This window comes from Carassius auratus, unplaced genomic scaffold (genome assembly GCF_003368295.1).
Source record: "Carassius auratus strain Wakin unplaced genomic scaffold, ASM336829v1 scaf_tig00028543, whole genome shotgun sequence".
In the NCBI taxonomy this organism is placed as follows: Eukaryota; Metazoa; Chordata; class Actinopteri; order Cypriniformes; family Cyprinidae; genus Carassius; species Carassius auratus.
In genome coordinates, this window is record NW_020525700.1 from 43,937 (window position 1) to 64,860 (window position 20,924).

General features: G+C 37.4%; 1 protein-coding gene across 1 annotated transcript in view; it reads right to left on the reverse strand.

Moving 5' to 3' along the window:
- Positions 1-20,924, reverse strand: part of LOC113079563 (usherin-like) — a 64,154-nt gene that overhangs the window by 37,484 nt on the left and 5,746 nt on the right. The window contains exons 3-12 of the mRNA XM_026251801.1: positions 15,053-15,681; positions 12,230-12,558; positions 11,017-11,139; positions 10,276-10,439; positions 9,923-10,132; positions 5,880-6,082; positions 5,416-5,528; positions 2,847-3,045; positions 1,234-1,402; positions 861-1,082 (exon numbers count right to left, since the gene is read on the reverse strand). Of these exons, the coding sequence (XP_026107586.1) occupies positions 861-1,082; positions 1,234-1,402; positions 2,847-3,045; positions 5,416-5,528; positions 5,880-6,082; positions 9,923-10,132; positions 10,276-10,439; positions 11,017-11,139; positions 12,230-12,558; positions 15,053-15,681 (2,361 nt within the window). The remainder of the gene's footprint in view (positions 1-860; positions 1,083-1,233; positions 1,403-2,846; positions 3,046-5,415; positions 5,529-5,879; positions 6,083-9,922; positions 10,133-10,275; positions 10,440-11,016; positions 11,140-12,229; positions 12,559-15,052; positions 15,682-20,924) is intronic.

Genomic DNA, 20,924 nt, shown 5'->3' on the forward strand with positions numbered 1-20,924 from the left:
ATATAATTTTAACCCCATTGAGGAACTCAATGCGAGCGCTAATTACGTGATTGATGGTTGTTCATGTCTATGCAATTTAACGTATTGCTGTTAACTTGGGATTCCATATTTCCATTCTCTTAAACTCATTTTTTCCTTAACTTTCGACCTTCCTACAACTTGTGTGAATGTGTGTGTGCGTGCGTTTATGTGTTAGATTAGTTTATATGTCTTAGATTTATCTAATAAAGCCTTATTCATATTGAAAAGAGAAGTATCTTGTGTTTTGTGCTTACAAGTTAATGTCTTAAACTGCCGATCTTGTTACTGTGCTAATTGATAAGTGTTTCACTATAGTTTGGATATTAGTATCCAGCGCAGATTTGATGTTAAACGGCTAGTTCACTGAATCGCAGGGCGTCTCCGTGACCAACCGTGAAACAGTGATTCTGTTCAAATTCCCTTTAAAATCTTAAATGATTCCCTTTGAGCTAAATTGACCTGTTTCCCTTACACCTGAACTAAATGTAATAATAACAAGAAATGTTTCTTGAGCAGCAAAAATGAGCCTTTTAGAATGATTTTTGAAGGATCATGTGACAATGAACACTGGAGTAATGGCTTCTGAAAATTCAGCTTTGGATCACAGGATAAAAAAAAAAAAAACATTTTAAAATATATTAAAATAGAAAACAGTTGTTTCATACTGTAATAATAGTTCACAATATTATGGTTTTATTGTGTTTTTGATTAAATAAACGCAGCCTTGGTGAGCATAAGAGACTTTACTGACCCCAAACTTTAACGGTAATCTAAAATAAACTGCAGTTGTGACTAAAAAACTAAAACACTGGTCGACAAGCATGTTTCTCCAAGCTGACCTGATACATGTTTATGGGGCGTCCCCTGGTGATCATCCCCACAGCACACCGTCTCTCTTGGGACTAACTGTCCTCCACAGCACTGGGAGTTAAAGCCATCATAAAGACGCCCCCCACAGCAGATCTGACCAGCTCCAGACATGAAGGGACTCCCACCACAGCATGAGTCCCCAAGACCAACAGATACACGCCGTTCCACAGAGTCCGGACAACAGACCTCTCCTGCAAAACACATAGAGAACAATCAACTACACTATGTGAAATAAAACAAAAGAATGTTAAAACAATTAAGAAGAAATACTGAGATTGATATTTTTATTCAGCCTAACTTGAATTCACCTTTGGCTGTGTTAATGCTGAATGCAGTGCATACCTGGTGGAACTAGTATGTAATATCCTCCACAGCACTGGTGTTGAGGCATAGGCTGGAAAAACTGACCTCCACAACACAAACTCCCAGAATCCTCTAAAGCTGGAACATAACGCTCTTCACAACACTGATGAGACTGATTTAGGCTGTGAACAGTCCCTGCACAGCATACCTGCAACAATAAAACACGTATAAAAATAAATGCAATTTAAATACATTGTCCATACAATGGATCACTCTTCAAGAGATGGCAATGCCTCAGCTCTGAGGGCCCACAGAGGCACATGTGAGCGCAGGTAGAAATCCAGCCCATCTTTTCGCTCCACAGCAGCGGGCTATATTTAGCCAGACTCCGCTGCCTTCTTTGGCGAGAAATCAGGGCAGGATAGATTCTCTATAGCGTTGAAAAGATACTGTTGTGGAGTCTGAAAAATCTGTAATGCCCTGAGCAACTGACATTGTCCTTACCTTCTGGCCCAGCTTCCAGTAGAAAAATGGCATAGAGTAAATGCCTTCTCTGATGTGCCTTTGAGAGAGGTCTTAACTTTTAAACCTACTTGAACCTGGTTCATCAAACTCCTGAGAATTACAACCACTACATGTATAGGCAGTGCAAAATGAAAGCTTGCACATAAAGTATGTAATTGTCCTTAAAAGACAATTTCTGACAGAGTTAAAGGCTTCTGACAAGGTATCTAAGTAAAAAAAAAAATCCATCGGTTGTTTATTGGATGGATGCAGATATGTATGAAAGCTTGCAGTACACTGTAAGAAGGGGGCAGGGATTAAATGATTGGAAAAGTCTGGAATACATCACCAGATATAAGTGAGGCATTGATGAATCTTTCACAAGTCCAATAAACATGCATTAGGACATACATAGTGTGAACTTTCAATTCACTTTAAATGTTTAATTTAATTTATTATATAGGTTGATTTAACATTTTGATTAGAGTATTGGGATATAGTGTTGGACAATGAGGGGCCTTCAAGTAAAAACTGTTCAGAACCACTGGACCAGCTTAAATTGCCCAGGCAATAGGAAAATGACCTATTGCAGAATGTTTAAATCTGTTAACTTTTCTACCTTTTTTATAATTAAAATAACACATTAAATGTACATCTTTAATTATAGCTGATATTTTAACTTAGTACTAATAAAGAATCAAACAAAAACCCCTTTCACAAGGTGTTAAACTGTGGACAATGCTGAATTCAAGACGAGCTCCATAACACATTATCACAATAGTGTGTCATGTTGCCTCTGTGAAACTCATTTTTCTATTATACTGCTTTACAGCTTCGAGAGCTCTTGTCCTTATCGGAGTTGTGCTCTCTTTGTGTGCTTGTCTCTAGTGTATTACTGTCCGATTTAAGCTGGTGGAGACGTATGGCCTGTGTTTGCTTGCCAAGTTGGCTGTGTTTCAATAACACCAGGATGGCAGCAATTGCAAAAGACACGATAATCTTTTAACTGAAAACAATCAACGGAACTGTGCTTCATATATAAGTACCAGCCACTCCAACTGATTCATCACTGTTTCTTCATGGAATACTCTACTATAAAAACTAATGATCCAAGTATAACAGTTTAATTGAGGTTAGTGAGTAGTTACCTGTGTCTCAGGCTTATAACAGGTCTTGCCGCAGAAGTCTTGTTCTGCAAGGCACTCCAGGTACGAGCAGTGAGCCTGAGGAGCAAACACCTGCTGGGTCTGCAGCTCCTCGCACCGCTGCAGAGTCCTCCGCCACACGTCATATCCTCCCAGAATGCCATTGGGCTTACCAGGTGATGTCCATTCTAGTTTAACTGATCTAAAACATACAGAATACAGACACAGCACAGATATTACACCTTCACAAATACTGCTTGTCACCAGACTGTCAGTCTGGTTTTAGTTCATACTCTGTTTTGTTCCGTCACTGTCAAGGAGAAAGCATGTAATATAATAGAAAAATGGTGATAATTGCCTCGTTATATAACGCTTTCTACAACTTGATATACTAGAGCCAAATAGATGTGCTGTTCAGTATGAGTTATGATATGTGTCATCTTTTCTTTTTCTGATGTAGTTCTTGTATTGATTTTCCTCTCCACTCATCATGCGGCAGAGCTGGCTTTCCACAGAAAGGAACAATCTTTGTTCACTACTGCTTACTTTGAGATATTGGACAAAATATTGAGACCTTTATTATGTCAATAAAATATTAAGTTGCATTACAAGAATTTTACTGTTTCACATTTTGTAATATTTAGTAATAGCAACACATTTATTTACTAATCACATATTATCTTGTATTTTAAGGTATGATTATGAAGTTTTAAATGACAAATACTAGGAATCCTGCTGGTTTATTAGCATTATTTAATAAATGAGTAAATAAGAAACAAGCAAGCAAGTAAATCCAAAACAAAAAAATTACATTGGTATCCGCAGCTTGGTATCTAAAAGAACTGCAGACAGGGAAGGACCAGTTTTTGGACAAAAAAAAAAAAAAAAAAAACATTTGCTTCTGGCGGCACACTGCACAGTGCAAACAGGAAGGAAAATCCAAAAAGCCATTAAACAAGCCTTATTTCTTTCTTAACTGTTGCCATAACCTTATGGAAATGTGCTTTTGTTTTCATCATCTTTTTCATCTCCTCTCCACACATGATAATATCCATACCGCTCTGTGATGTGGCTTCCTTTGCTTTTTGCCCATCTCTTTTATGTTGTGCAAATCTCCTGTCACACACACACGATGTAGAGAATGACATAATTACGGTTTGCATGGATCTCTCTCCTCTCCTCTGCCGCCTCCCTGATGAGGAAGCTAATTGATAGTGAAAGCCTCTGACGACTTAAAGCTGACAGACCTTAGTGTCTGATTAGGAATTCATGAAATACAACAAGGCTTCCTCTTTTAAAGTACAGACAGAAAATAGTTTGGAGATTACTGTGGGCTTCAATAAAAAAAAAAAATCATGATTACTTTTTTTCTTGATGGGTCAGGGATGAGGAAGCAGCTTTCCCTTTAACAAATGCGTAAGTATTATATTACAAAGGGTGCCACTGCTGTCCACAGTTAATCCCTCATGGAGAGAAATAACTGGAATTCATATTGGGCTGCAGCAGTGGGTTAGCCATCGGTTGCAGCACTTGTCATATTTCAATCAAAGCTTAATCCAGCCGCCGATTCCTGTCCCCAGCCCCCACATATAGCACCAGAGACAGAATTAATGAATTAGCTATTGATTAAACTCCACTCGAGCAAATCTAGTGTGGCAAATAAATGAACTGTTTGGGGCATGTGTAGGCCACGGCCAGCCATGTCGGGCCAATCGATCAGTAGTTAGTATTCTACGGGGAGTGAGTACAGCACACTGGTCATATGACATGAGGGTGGGAGACAACACGGCAGGAAATGTGTGAATTATGGCTTATTATGGCACACAGAGCCCTAGTGCCGTCAAGTGCTTACACTGTGTTACACTGTAGTATGTGTAAGGTTGTCTTATATTGTGATTTCAAGCTGCTGAAGTCATCAAACGTTCACTAATCTCCAGTTAGCAAAAGTTCAACAGACAGTAGACAACAGTAAAACATATGAAAACTATATATCCCACTTTATTTCCCAGTGCAAAACTGTAGATATATAGGAGATATATATAGGAAAAATATGTTTTGAAATTATTCATAATGATTTTATAAAATAATTGAAGGAACAATTAGGGATGCCAAATGTTCCTTCAATTATTTTATAATGAGATGGGAAATATACATCTAAAGAAAGTTTGAAATGTCAACATTAAAATGAACCAATTCAAATAAAAAATAAATACTCTATGTTATCTGTATGAAAGGCTCATTTCTCTCTAAATGTGCAGCCACTGTACTGTGGAGATGGCGAGTCCACTTCATCTTTGCAGCCGACACACTGCATTTACATTTAGTCATTTTGCAGATGCTTTTATCCAAAGCGACTTACAATTGAGGCATACATAAAGCGATTCTTCTTAAAAAGGCAAACTTTGACAAATTTTTCTTGCTTCTTCTTGCTATTTTTCCCAACAGTCATTACTTTTGCCGGTGATTTGGGCCAAACTTTATTCATTTTGTAAATATACTATATAAATGGTTTAGTTCCCCACCCCCTGTATATATTTAATTAATTAAACGAATAAATCGACTACTGACTCACCTAGAGCTAAGCAGCTGAATCTGAGGTTTGGCGATTTCAGTCGGTGTGTCCTCCACAGTGGTCACCTGAGTGCTGTTACTCTCAACACACGCGTACACGGTACACACCTCCAACTAAACAGAGAACAGCAGACCCACTGCACAGGTTAAATCCAAAACAAAGTGAGGTCCAAAATCTGAGACCATTTTACGAATGTTTTTTTTTTTTATGTTGTTTTTTTACAAAAAAAAAAATTGATATCAGCACAAAAAATAAGTAAAATGATTTGTGCATTATTACAGAAACATAATGATCCGTTTAGGATGTCAAATCCTTGTTTATTTCACGGAATCACTTTTATATACTTACCCATGTTAAATCCAAAACCTTTAGATCCTAGATTTTCAATGTGGTCTCAGACTTTTGAACTTTTAATATGTGCTAAATAAAACGATGTATTTGTGTGTTTTGATAGAAGGCCAGACCTGAATACTGTGTACAGTGAATGGCAAGAGTCCTCCCACTTCCAGTGATCCAGTTGCATTGCTAGTGGACTCATAGAGATGGCCATCAAGATAGATGGAGTACTTTGTGACCACACCATTTGGAACAAGAGGAGCCGTCCATAGCACCCTCACTGCTGTGCTGTTTAGGACCACCACCTCTGGAGGAAAGACTCCTTCAGGTTCTGCAATACAGAGAGAAAGCCACACTAAATCACTCAGAAAGATGGACTGGGGCCCACATGAAAACATAGGGTCACAACCGCAGCGCTCTTGAAGAGCTCAATCCTCAAGATTTGTCTCTTTAACCTCTGCCCAAGATGAAGCTCAGGAAAGCTTGAGGTCCTCAAGTCTGCAGTAGTCTCTACAAAGAATACAACAACATCTACAGAAAAATGCCTGGAGAAAAAGCAGTTTTTCATTCTTTTTTCTCTTTTTTTCCCCAAACCAATATTATGCCAGCAGTAGCATAAACACAAAGCATATTCTACTCTGAAAAGGCTTTGGGCAGCACATTTATTTCTGCCTTAGAAAAAGAGAATGAAAGAGAAACAGAAAGAAAGGGATAAACAAAAAAGAACAGGTATTTTCTTAAAGTTGATCTGTGTATTTTTTTTTTTTTTTATATTCTCCTATCCTAGCTTAAAGTATTGAGAGAAGTGACAGTATAAGTAAACTATTCATATAGAAATCATACAATTTTGATGCTGTATAAATTATAAGAGAAATTCGCCTTTGACGGTAGGAAATGTAAAAAAAAAATCTTCATGGAACATGATCTTTATAAAGGATTTTTGGCATAAAAAAAAAAAAAAAAAAAAACTATAATTTCGACCTATACAATATTTTTTTGGCTATTTCTTAAAATATACCCCAGCGACATAAGACTTTGTGAAGTTTTTTTTTTTTTTTTTGAAGACATAAGAAGTTTTGTGGTCCAGGGTCACACAGTATATACACAGTATATATGTATATGTATATATAACTGTCCCTCAGTTGTCTAATTCAAATAATAACCAATAATAAAGCAGCAGTAAACGTGTGTATAAATAATGTGTATAAATAATGTAATTTTATATGTACATCAGGGAATGCTGACAGCATTACATCAGGAAGGGCTGGCAGAATGAGAAAAGGCTGAGTGTGACTCTTTCACTTTCCCTCTTGCTTCAGGGGTTCCCGCAGATGGTTTGTGGGCAAATTGAATCAGTCCTGGAGAAGCGCGCAGGGATTGGAGTGCTGCACCAGGGGCAGAGGGGGTTAACTGGGCCAGTCTGGGGGATACTCTCTACAGCTTGAACCATTTTCATCTGCTTTTTCATTTTCCCCCTCCCTTCCTTTCCCATGACAAATCACACTGAGATACAAAAGAAGACCAGAGAGCAAATTTTTCAGCTCGATGTGACTCTAGTAAACAGCTATTGTGACAACTTTGTAAGGCTCTTCTGAAAGAATGTAAAAAGGGAATGATTGATAAAGCTTTCTTTTCTGAGGCTAGTGAAGTTAGTTTGTGAAAGAGAGCTGAAAGACATGAGTGTAGTGCTAATGACAGATGAGAGATCAAATATCTCCGCAGCGGCTTTGAACAAGCCATTGGCTGACATGACGGGCTGGGGAATGAATTCGATACAGAGGAGGGGTCCTGACACTTCCCCTCTCACTAAAGAATATAACTGCTGTTCTTCCTACTCAAAGCCTCAAAAAGTCTCCCTTCAGAAGATATCCTGTTCACACAAAGGTCCACAAGTGAAGTCAACGTTAAAGTGCTTGGACCTTTACAGCAGATCTTACTGTAGGTTTGTGAGGGCCAGATACATGTTTTGGTATTGGCAACAACTAACAGTTACCTAAATACATTTGGTCATGCAATAATGGGTGATATGTCACTTAAAAGGATGGTCAAACAATGGTTCATACATACCACTTTTTGTTTTTAAAATTTTTAGTTCAGGAATGTGCAATTAAATAAAAGCAGAACCTAAAAAAAGGTTAAGATACTGCAAAATACATAAGATATGAGTGCAATGATCAAATGTCCATCTAGTTTATGCATTAAAAGTTATTAAATTATAAAATAAAAATAAAAGAACGAATGAATGCATGAACAAATAAAGGGTTCTGTGTGAATGGACCCTAACATTTCTCTTAATGAACTAAAATTCAAGTAAGGATTGTTACTAATCAATCAAATATTTAATCAGACACTCAATCAATCAATCAATCAATCAATCAATCAATCAATCAAAGAAGTGTTGGAGAAGCTACAAGTTACTCACATTTTAATACAGTCAAACAACAAACGAAATATTCTTTTTAATAGTAGTTAGGTGCACTAACTATATCAAAGCTCCTGAAATACAGTATATCAATAAATCTCTCATACAATTTTTAAGAGCAGAACTAAAAGTACCTTAATATAGGGAAAGTTTGAATAGATACAGTTACACTAAATTAAATCAAATAAAAATAAAAGCACCCTAATATACAGTATAACAAAAAAATAAATAAAACGCAATGAACAACACTATTTAGTATTAAATATTTCTTAAAAAGCAAATAAAACTGTAAAATCAAGTGCAATAACTCAGATGAATCAAATTAATCAGTCAATCATTTGTCAAATGGGTTCACTTTCAGGAACTGTCTGAGCTAAACAACTTCGCAACATGCCACTTGAGACATAGGAGAGCTGAGAGCACATTTGGTTATTGTCTCAATTATTAAGCAGCTACATTGAAAAAATTGGAAAAAGTAACTTATTACTTGAAAAGGCTAGACTGTTTAGAATGCAGCTTTTAAAAAATACTTAGTGCCCGCTTGTTGCTCCCCATCATTGACCAAAAGAGCAATGAGAAATACTGGTATGTGACTGATATCAGTGCTCTCCTGAAGCGTCTATTTCCATTTGATTTCTGCTGCTGTATTATTAATGCAAGACTTTGCATGGACAACCTCGTCTCCATTCCAGTTTTTAATTAGCGGGCTCTTAACATATACACTATCATGCAGGATAGTGTGATCTTTTAACTTCAACTGCTTTTAATAAGCTGGCCTTTAGTTTGTACAATAATTAAGCTACCACTACTAGCTCTTTGGCCTATAGCCTTTATTTAGGAGCAAATGCTATTCTAATGTTCTTAATTATACTGATAGGAGACAGAGATAGAAGTTGAGGTATATTATGGAAAACCAGTTGTTTAGTTTTTAGTGTGTAAAGCACAATTTAACTAACACTGCAGTGTGGGTCTGTGTGTGTGTGTGTGTGTGTATGCATGCATAAGAGGTTTGCTGAGCTTTCATCTGTTTCCTGTGCTATCACTGCATCAGTATATTAACTGTGTAAGAGGACAGCTTAATGACTATTGATTATAGCACAGAGGTCAAGATATCAAAATTTTGGTAAAGGAAAATATTAAATCAATCAGTTGTTCTCCTCATCCGTTTTTTATCTCTGAGAGCAGGGGCTTCTGGAATGATATGAGAGAGGCAGGCTGACAGAAATCACAGGAATATTTGAAGTGTTGACAGGAAAACCATAATTAGCCAATATCTTCAATCCAAATTTCATCCAGTTAAACATATAGAGATGGTTGTGGTCTAGTAAACATATTTTAGTTAAACCACTTTTCTAAATATCATCTAAGATGCTTTGCAAACTTTTACATTATTTGCGTAGATGCAGAAAACATGATTGTACATACAAATTAAAAGAGTCTAGACGCCACCTGGTCTTTTTGTTCTAGAATGTGGCGAATATATTTTGATTCCATTCACATATCAAGAAATGTATTTTTGCAAATGAATCACTTCAATACAGACTTTGACTGCCTACACGTACTTAAAGGGCAAACAAGAGTATTATAAACGGTTCAACCAGTACATGCACTTAACAATAAATACATTTAATACTTTGTTTTATGCTAAAGATTCAGTCAAAACAGGTAGGTTAAACAACAAATCTGGGGCCCTGTGGCTTGGCAGTCAAAAAGATGTGTGTATCAAACATCTATGTAGAAAACACTCACCTCCATCTGTAGTAGTGCAGCTGACCTCAGGACTGGTGATGTTGTGAGCGCCATTGGATACAGTCAAGGAGACCTTGTACTCTGTGCTGGGCTGCAGGTCAGAGATGACCACAGAGGTCGCAGCGGGGTCAAGTGTAAGAGTCTGCCTGTGCTGGGTGGACAGAACCATAAGGATGTAGTCCTCCACACTTCCCTGCAAATCTTGCAGAGCTGGGAACATAAAATAAAGAGAGAGAAACAGGACGCACTAAAGGTCAAATCTCAGAAACAAGTTGTCTTAACAGATTCTTTCCTGAAATGTATTATCGGTCAAGGGTCAGGATGAGTTTAATATAGAGATTCTAGCCTCTTACTGGGGGTGGACCAGTTGACCAGGATCGCTGTATGATTGAGAACTTGGACGGATATGCTGGTGGGGGTGAGGGGTTGCCCAGCCAGTGTGACCCCTGTGGCAACCTCCCCTGAAGCGTGGCCAACATCATTGTGAACCAGAAGTTTGTATTCGTACCATGTGTACCTGTAACACATTTCAAATCATTATGCACAAGGACATTTTCTGGAGCCATAATCACAGAATCTTATAATATAGAAATATAAAAATTATTTATACCATTACATGTACATATTAAATAATTTATACTGTATGAAACTGTATTTAAAGATATTTTAAATTTAAAAAATATGAAAAATACTTAAATACATATGATTATGATAACTATTCTAAATATATCCACTGAAAAGTGTGTTTTTAAGAATGAGACTGTATAATACTAACAAAAGCTGTGATAATACTGTATTAAATGTCAAGTATTTAAATATGCTGCTTAAAGTCAAGCTCAAAGTTAAATGAAGTCAGACATGAATCTAAATGACAGAACCTGTGATACATGAGAAACATTTGGGGGTTTTATGTTGGAGTTATTTCAGCGTACACACAAGGAGTGCCAGAGAAAGATTAACCGAAAACAATTTAATTCTATGGAATATTTGCTCAAAGTATCTTTGAAAAGCATTAAAAAGATGGCATCGGTGCACAAAAACAGTTTTGTACACACAAGTAAAGTTTGCATTAAAGCTAATTTCAGTAATCTCACCTGCTAAGGCCTTTATCTTCATGAAACAATTTGGTTCCTGCGTAAACATTGTACCACAGATTCAAATCTTCGGGGGGACGGGAGGCCAGGGGCTGCTGGGTTTTCCGTCTCAACAGCTCAAATCTGAGGGCAGCGGAAACAGCCAGATAATCAGAGCCCGCTCTACTCCCACAATCCTCCTGCCATTTCACCCGCACCGCTGTTTCGCTGGGTTTGTGCTTTTGTCTTTTCTCTCTCTCTCTTACTTTCTCCCTCAACAGTAATGCTAATTTCGCCTGTAATCAGGAGAGCTCAGCTTAATGTGCGCTTTATAAGCCTAGTTAAACAAACAGAGCAGCAGCGGGAAAAGTAGTCATGAATTCTAATCATCCGCCGTGAACAGACCTTTATTTACCACCTAATCAGCTCAAAACAGACTAAAATATACAGTGAGAAAGAACAAGAACTTTTACGTTGTGCCTCACTCTTCACAACCTAGGGAGACTTATTCCTAATTATTATTAAGACATTTTAGAAATTCCTTTACCATATGAATTACAATTTTGGTTAGAATTGATTTTACTGAAGAATGTAAACATCCATTTTATCATCCTTTTCATCCATACCTATATACATCAAGTATAAATAAATAAATAGCTAGCTAGCTAGTTTGACTGACTGATTATACTTTGAGGAATGTAAACATCAATTTTTAACATACCGTATTTTCCGGACTATAAGTCGCACATGAGTATAAGTCGCATCAGTCCAAAAATACGTCATGATGAGGAAAAAAAACATACATAAGTCGCACTGGACTATAAATCGCATTTATTTAGAACCAAGAACCAAGAGAAAACATTACCGTCTACAGCCGCGAGAGGGTGCTCTATGTTTTCAGTGTAGACAGGAGCACTGAGCAGCATAGAGCGCCCTCTCGCAGCTAGAGATGGTAATGTTTTCTTTCTTGGTTCATTTCTCTCGGCTCATGTCAAATTAATTTTGATAAATAAGTCGCACCTGACTATAAGTCGCAGGACCAGCCAAACTATAAAAAAAAGTTTGACTTATAGTCCGGGAAATACGGTACATTTTTATAACCATATCAAATATAGTAGTTATACTACTAATTATTACACATACATAAATAACAAGTAATGAATTCAATAAGTAACAATACTTAAATTTGTCAAGTAACTAATATGTTGTACATCGATTGAACATTCATATGTACCTTATGTTGGGCCCATTCGGCCTTGATGGGAGTTGCCATGAAACAGCTAGGAAAGATTCACTGATGGCTACTACTGACAGGGATGGCAGACCTTCTGGGATTGTGGGTAATGTAGTAACCAGTGTTGGAGAGCTCTCAGTGCAGCCTCCAACATGGCCTCCACCTCCTGAGCAGGCGAGGACGGTGATGCTGTAGTTGGTGTAGGGCAGCAGATTGGTAACTGTATGGTTGAGTACAGATGTATTAGTGTGTGAGATGCGTGGATCAGGCATGCGGATCTCATACCACTCAACTTCTCCATTGGGCATGAGTGGAGCGGTCCATGTAACCTGCAGTATGCACAGGACACATACAAACCTGTTAGTATCACTGAAGAATTTGACATCAGAATCTAATGGTGTTGTTGTGGTCATGTATTTATAAACTAAAATGGTTTCACAAACATGTCTAAGGCGGCAGAGAAGGGCCAGAGTCCAGTGCAATATCACAACACATCATCTCAGGCTTTTATATCGATGAATTTGAGGAACCGACGTCATGTGATGAAGCGAAGGCACCCTGACTTTGACCCAAGACAGAATATTCCTTTCATTACATTTAAAAGAGGCCTCAGCCCCTTGGAGATCATAATGAAATCCTAATGGAATTGCATAGGAAATGCTGCTTGTTGCTGCTATATACTGTCTCTGGATCAAGGGAGGCATCAGCATTTGGCGGACACATTAAACATATTGTGCATGCCTGGGGAGAGGAGATGAAATGGTAGATTGGCTAAATGTTAGAGTTACGATTAATTATGACAGAAAAGTTATAATAATGGATATTAAAAGGTTAAGCAGGAGTGATCCAACCTAATTTTAAGTTTAACTTTCAACCCGCAGGTCCCGCTTTTATGAAATTATTTGGTCCGCCCCAGCCTGCCCTGCAAATAAAGTAAAATTTCTTTACCCACCCCAACCCGACCCATGGGGTCCGCAGGTTATGAGATGACCTGCGCATCAAGGACATCACGCAAGTTACGTTGCTACGCAGGCATTCTTAATAAAATATGAAAATATGCGGGATTGCACGCAACATAAATGGATTTTTTTTATTGCGTTTTTAATGACCCGCCCCAACCCGCCCAGGAGATAAAGTGACAATTTTATCAATTTTATGCTTGTTTTTTGTTGTTTACATGTAGAAGCGTTCTCATCCAGTTACATACAAATGCAGCAGTTAACAAATTAATTAAATAATAATGGCATTACAATACACTAAACCGGGGGTTAGGGGAAAATGAATAATTCAAGCAAGTTTATGCAAATGCCGCCTTTGTTTGAAGTGGTAAGCATTTCTGTCCATGTTTCTTGGCACTAGCACACAACAAATAACAGAGAGATAGAGAGGGGGTTATTTACACACTGCAGGATCTAAGCTGCAAAGCTTGTTTGGTTACATAAATGCCCCTTAAATCCAACCTGTAAACCAGCCAAAAGACTGCAAGCTACCTAGCCCTCTTGAGTATTGTGTCTGTTGAATTACAGGGATGTCGATGCAGTTTGCCTTGAAACACTCAAATCTCCTTTGTCAAAGAGTTATTAAGGTCTGGCATGCTTTGTGTATCTTACAGAAACAAAATAAAGAAGTAAAATCTTTAAAGTGTTAGCTAGATGACCAAGGGCAAATTCATGAGGGGTTTCCACAATACTCTGACAGACTTAAATGGTTGGTCCTTAATGATCAGCTCTGACATTTCCCGGAAACCATGCATATCATTGTTCTCATAGCATGAAGGTGTCACTGGAAAAATGATGGATGCTCTGAGTGAGAAATACAGTAGCTTCTCACTAACAATTACAACAGAGATCTCATTTGCACCTTATTGGTGAAAAACTTTTTGAAAATAGTTGTGCTGATTAATATTTAAGTCAAAACTGTGATAGATTTTTCCTTTTAAGATTGTTTGATAAAAAGTTAAAAAGATCAGCATTTAGTTGATTTTCTTTTTTGTAACATTATAAATGTTTTTAATAATACTTTTGATCAATTGAATGTGTCTTTTTAACCTTGTTATTGGACCTCACTAATAAACAATAATCAATATTATTTTGTAAAATATATATATTTTTTGTGATTTTTTTCTCTCTAGCCTAAAGTATACTGTATATGAGTCAGTTCTGAACAATTGTCTTAATCAATTAACTATTATAACTTAACTTATAAACAAGATTGTGATCATTTTGTTAATATTTTTGACAGACAAATTAAAAATAAATATTTCAAAAGGGTTATTTAAAATTATTGTCACACTTTTTTCTTTTTTTTTTTTGCAAACATAAACTCCTTTAACCCTTTAATGCATACCTTGTGTGTTAAGCGACCCAGGACAACATTCACTAACCTCAACCTTCTTAGTATTCCTCAGTTTATTCATTATAAACAATATCACAAGAAAAAAATAATACAATATAAAAGAATGTCTGCTGTCTGATAAATTTTTTTTGCAAAAAGTGTTTAGGGTCGCTAGCAGCCTAAGGTATGTAATAGTGTAATTATATTTTTCTGGGGCAACAATAATTAAATAACTGATGATTATAAACTTAAAAAGTGCAATTCACCCATCACTGTTTGATAGACAATATTTTTTTAAAGTTTTAAAAGGTAACAAAATGTGTTTCATTTTATTCTTTTGTTATTGCTATTAAAATATCACGAGAACTGTATGCTATTGCAGCAGTTAGAGATCCATTTGTGTTGGATATGTATGAATATGTAATAATGATTGGGAAAACATCCTTGCATTTAAGGGTTAAGTAACATGCAAACTGACTTTCCATGTACCTGTACTGACTCTGGTCCCAAAACCAGCACATGAGGCGACTGCAGTCCTGCAGGCCTTGATGGTCTAGTGGTCACTTTCTCCCACTCACTGCTATTAGATCCCCCCAGCCTTGTGTGCGCCACAATGCGGTACTCATAAGTGGTCCAGGGGCTGAGTGTAGCAGAGCTGTCTAGGTAAGTGAGTGTCTGATTGGGCTGCAATGTGGCCACAGTAGAAATCTGTTGTGTGGCAGTGACTCTCCTCTCAATGGTGTAGCCGTCCAGTTCACCGTTGGCATGACGTGGTGGGGCCCAGGACAAGAGCACTGACGTGGGGGTGTCTGAGTAAAGCTGTGGGGGCGGGACGTCCTCTGGGGGAGCTGGCGGGGTGCGTATGGTGTGGGACTCAGAGGAAAGAGTGCAGCCGGCTGCTGTGCAGGCTTCCACCACTATGGTGTACTGCTGATAGGGTGTAAGCTGAGAAAGAGTGTGGCTGGTGCTGTTTCCTAGCACACTGACACTTAACTGGTGGTTTTGGTAGATGTTATAATGGGTGATGATGCCGTTGGGCTGGGACGGAGAAGACCAAGAGACAGACGCACTTCTGGGTTGGATGTCAGAGAGTAAGGGAGGGTCAATAGATCCAGGCCCTGAAGAAAGATAATTAATATTAAATAATTAACATAATTAATATGCAATAATTAAAATGATTAAATTAGTTGTGAAAAACTCATTATTTTTGTGGTTGTTGCTACTAAAGGTGCATAAAACACACACACACGAAGGATGTAATTTAGTAAATAAGATGAAAATTCTTATACTTAATGTTCTTATTATACTGTAAAGTAATAGAATCTTTATTTATGTACAAAAAACTCAGCTAAAATTTCAAAAAAATAAATATTAATAATTATGAATAACTATGATGGAATATTAATCACACAAATTATTCAATAATTTTCAATAATGATCAATACATCTATCAAATCTGTAGATATAACAAATATTTTAACATGTAAAAATATTGTTATTATTATTATTGTTATTGAATGCAATTAATACATAATATAATATAATCATTCTGAATGCATTACATTTACCGGTAAACTTTTAAGATATATCATATATCTCCATTTACCCATATATCCATTCATCTATCCATCACTACATATATCTTAATTTTGCAATTGATTTTGGCTTTAAATGATCTGAACCCAAGGAATGATGAGCCTAGTCAATCTCCATGATCTAGAGAGATGCAGCTTCTCTCTGACAGCACAAGGACACCGTCTGATTGGCGCAGCCTGATTGTCTGGATTAAAATGTAGAGCAGGCAATGTGCAAATCAGTTCATTTGCCAAAGAGGACAGAGTCAGCCGCTGCATATAGCAAGCAAATATGAAATTATATTTATGGATTTATTCGTGTAGTGATGTGGCTAAGGGATATCAGCAATGTGCGAGGCAAACCTCTTAAGGGTCTGTAGTGAATTGAAGGAAATCACTTAAATTTCTAGCCCAGTCATTTTCTCTGAGTCGTTACAACAACAGAAGCCATGCAAACACTAACATCAAGAAAACCTTCATGGATCTTCAGCCCAGCACAGGTCGAGTCATTTTAATACCAAAACACATGCCAGCATCCCCATGCACTGCTTCCCTCTTTTACTTCTGATGGCTTGTGCCAGTATCTCCTTGGCTATGACTGGTATAAAACAGTAAGAAGTTTTGAACTTAATTTCAATTAAACAGAATATTAAGTGATGTGTACAGGAACCTTCACACCACATGCCTTGCACAGTGCTTGAAAAGATTTTTTATATTCCCAACCCTGATATATGGAATAGAAATGTCATCATTTACTCACCTACTTGTTCTAAACCTTTGTAACATACAGGGACACACAAAAGATATTTTCAAGAATGTTTGGGTCTAAACAACATTGGATCCCATTGACTTTCATTGTATAAAAATAAAATAAAAAATGCAATAAATAAATAATAATAGTAATACAAATATTTAGCAAAACATAATCTTTTGTGCTGATGCATTCTTAGCATCATGCCAATGGCAAATTCAGCATTTCATTTGAACACAGCTGAGGCATAAAACCAAAGCTTACCCGAACATCTTTTGCTGCTTTGCAAGCACTGGTATTTCCTTCAGGAAATGCAAATAGAGAAAATACTATTTTGTTGATTTGTCCTTATTTGCTATGTGGAGCACTGCTATTGGGTTTCAGAATAATGCTGATCTAAAATGTCACATTGGTTTATTGCATATTTTGTGCTCATTCTGTGAGGCCTGATATATGGATGCAGATTTACATTACAGTAATTTTCCATACCATTTTTCTGACAGAACTGTTAGGAAACTCCAGAAAAAAACGGAAGAATGATAAGTAAAAGAGCTTGAACATTTGCTGAAATGAAAGGAGTTAGGGGGATATATGAGCAGTGGTAATTGAAGAGAAGTTGTTTTGTTGCGTTTTAAGTGTCTCCTGTCTGCTCTGTAGCTTGGGCAGTCTGATTTATATTGGGGCCCTATGAAAGCTCATTTGAAGGTAATGTTTTCCTCCTTCATTTACATCCCACGGTAGCACGGTAATGGCGTAACGGCAAGGACATGTGGATCAAGGTGACTGGCTCTCTCTCTGCCGTGCTGGGCTGCTGATGTCTCCCCACAGATGGCCCACTTTCCACCTCCCATCACCATCACCTCCCAACTGACTCACTATGTATAGAGCAGACATAACCGAATACATGTATGCTTTCTCTCCCCAAAGCACAGCGGCTACCACAACAAACATCAAGATAATGACTAAATGACAAAAAAAAAAAAAAAATGACATCACACAGAATAAGCACACAGATGAAGCAAATTCACTACACAGTTGTAATAATAAAATATATTTTTGTAATGTAATAATAAAAAAAAAAACATTACAAAAATCTAAAATCAATCCCAAATTTTGAATGGTAGTGAATATTTTCTATTCATCATGTCAAACAGATATTTATCAAATGAATGAAATGGTGGCGAACAGTAAAATTTTCAGCTTTTTTTAAAAGCAGATTTAGGTGTCTGGAATGAAATGGAGTGATAAAGGAGTGATAAAGTATGCCAAATTCTGAAGTATGCTGCATCTTCCATACCAAAACATTCAGAACTGTCCTGCTTGCACCATGAAAATTGTGTTCAGAAAATATTTTGTTCTACTAACTGATCTGCATAATTCGTACACTAAAACAACACAATCAGTTGGTGTAAAGTAACAGTGCTTTCTTCCGGAGCAATTCATTTTCACAAATGTTTTATAAACCCAAGTGTGTTCAATATGTAGTACAAGTAAATTCACTACGATTAACTAAATAAACTGACCTTTACCATAATAACTCTGATTACGGAATGACGTCAAGAGATAAAGAGGTTTAATTCTCATTAGTCATGCCTAACCCTATACTCAACCTTCATCCATTTTCACTTCACACAGCCGGCCGCTGCTTATGAGTCCGACTCAGATTTCTCCATTCATCTAGTAGCTGTTATTTTTGGGGGTAATTTTTTGACTGTGTCTGTGAATGGGCCCTGCTGATTTCGCTCCCTCTCCCTCCTGATAAATAAACAATGCACAGATCTGACCTTTGGGTTAACAGGTTTTTATGCTTGCTCTACTCAGCACTCTAACTGATTCAATTACCACAAAGGTTCAGGAGCATCCATGAATACTGAAAACGCTCACGGCCGCTGCCACTGCAAAACGCCTGCATAGGTGCTCGCCTGCAAATCCAATGTGGATCTCAGGAGAAATTCCTTAATTGTAAATAATTTTACCACATGAGACAATCAAGTCACCTTGAATGTGAACCACCCCTCCTTACTTCATCCCCGGCCAGCCTTCCTTCCTCGGCTTAGCTGCCCGGCCTTTCGGTCTGCAGAGGCAAAGTGTTATTTAAGCTTTACTGGTCTCCGTTAAATTCCGCAATTTGAAGGGCTGTTAAGTTTTTCAATTGAAATTTCATTTAAGATGCAGGTGCTTTTGATTTTATTGATGCTTTACTGCTCTCGGGGTACAAGCAAGAACACAGTGCAATAACAGCAGTCGGCCTCAATCAGGCATCAGCAACAGCTGTAATCTCAGGACATTTGGAATACTTAGAGAGGCCTTTCCTGGGCCACTATAAATCGCTACAGCAGAAGGGAAAACAAGAGCACGGGCCGCCAAGCCTTAAATCACATTTATAAGGATTTGGTTAGCATAATAATAACACAATCAAGTGACAAGGCAAGGAGGGAGGGACTGGGGAACGTGAAGGAGAGGACTATTTTTAGCATTGTAGAGGTCCTTGTGACAGTATGATAGCTTTGAAGGTTAGCGTGGCTGATGTCAACTAGGACGGATGCTACTTTCAAGAAGCAATCTCCTTTTAGTGTAAAGGATATTGAAAAGATGAAAAGGGGGAAAAAATACTCTTTATGAAAGAATAAGTTTGATTTTGAACTAAAATTTGATGAAGTGTTCACTATTGTCAGTAACTTATTTCAAGGTGAACTGTACGGCAATTGTTGTTCTACCCACATTTTTCTAACTACAAATGGGTGATAATCATAGACTGTATAAAAACGTCACCCGTAGAATCCTAAAGATAGTTTTTGAAGCCTAAAGTGTGTAGAGCGAGCCGTCGCCATCTTGGCAGCGCGTCACCGCTTCATCGAAAATGGGCAAAAGGGCGGGAGCTGGTTGCTGAAGCCATGCCCACCTAGCGCGACGGCTGTGACAGCAGTGGCAATCCACCTGTCACTCAATTGGCCACACCCTTAATTATGCAGAACTTTAAGGCTTAATATGATTTAAACGGATGAGTTATAAAAAAATTCACCCCCTCACAGTTGTCATGAAGGGCAAAATTAGCTATATAGACCAAAATCTTTTTTTGCACCAGGCTGAAAACATGTTTTTTGCTGCTGTAAAGTTGGACATTTTAACATGGGGAGTCTATGGGATTGACTCTCTTTTGCAGCCAGCCTCAAGCGGCCAGTCGATGAATTGCAGTTTTAGTCACTTCCTTATTGGCTTCTCTAGAGAGATCGGGAGGTTGCCACTCGATGATAATTAAAGGAATAGTTCAACCAAAAAAAAAAAAAATAATATATATATATATTTATAAAAAATTGCTTAAAAATACTCACTTTTAGGCTATCCAAGATTTAGAAAAGAGTGTTTCCTTATTGAAACAAATTTGGAGAAAATTACCATTACATCATTTCTTTACCAATGGATCGTCTGTAGTGAATGGGTTCCGTCAGAATTTCCAAACAGGTGACAGGCACTGTAATATCTTAAACGACTCTAGTCGATTAATTACATCTAAAAACAAAATAGAAACACTACAAAAAGAGAGGTAGTCGTCTGCAAAAAGACCAAAGGTGGTTTCAGTTATTATTATTATTATTTGCCTAAAATGTAAAAGTTAAAATGTACAGCTTATTTATACAACAGATTCACAAGGAAAAAAAATGGGGGCACAAAAAATGCCCCTCTAAATTCTTTTATGTATATGTCACGCCAGCACACAGACACATGAGCTTTAGCACAGGCAGAGAAGACAGAGGAAAGAGCTCTTCTACATGGCAAAGTTTATGTTCACAGAACCGCCTGTCAAGTCTAAGGGATGAAAATTCATGGATGGAATTACATTAAAAAGATAGTTATAAAATCTTAATGGAATGATAAAAAGGAGAGGAATGAGGGCCTTTTGAATACTTAAAATGCTCATACATCTTCACTAAGGAGATTTCTAGTGGTGTTCTGACATACTGCATCACAAAGGAGCCAAACAGACAAATCAGACAAATGTTTCCGCCATAGCTCCATCAGTCTCATGCACTTGACA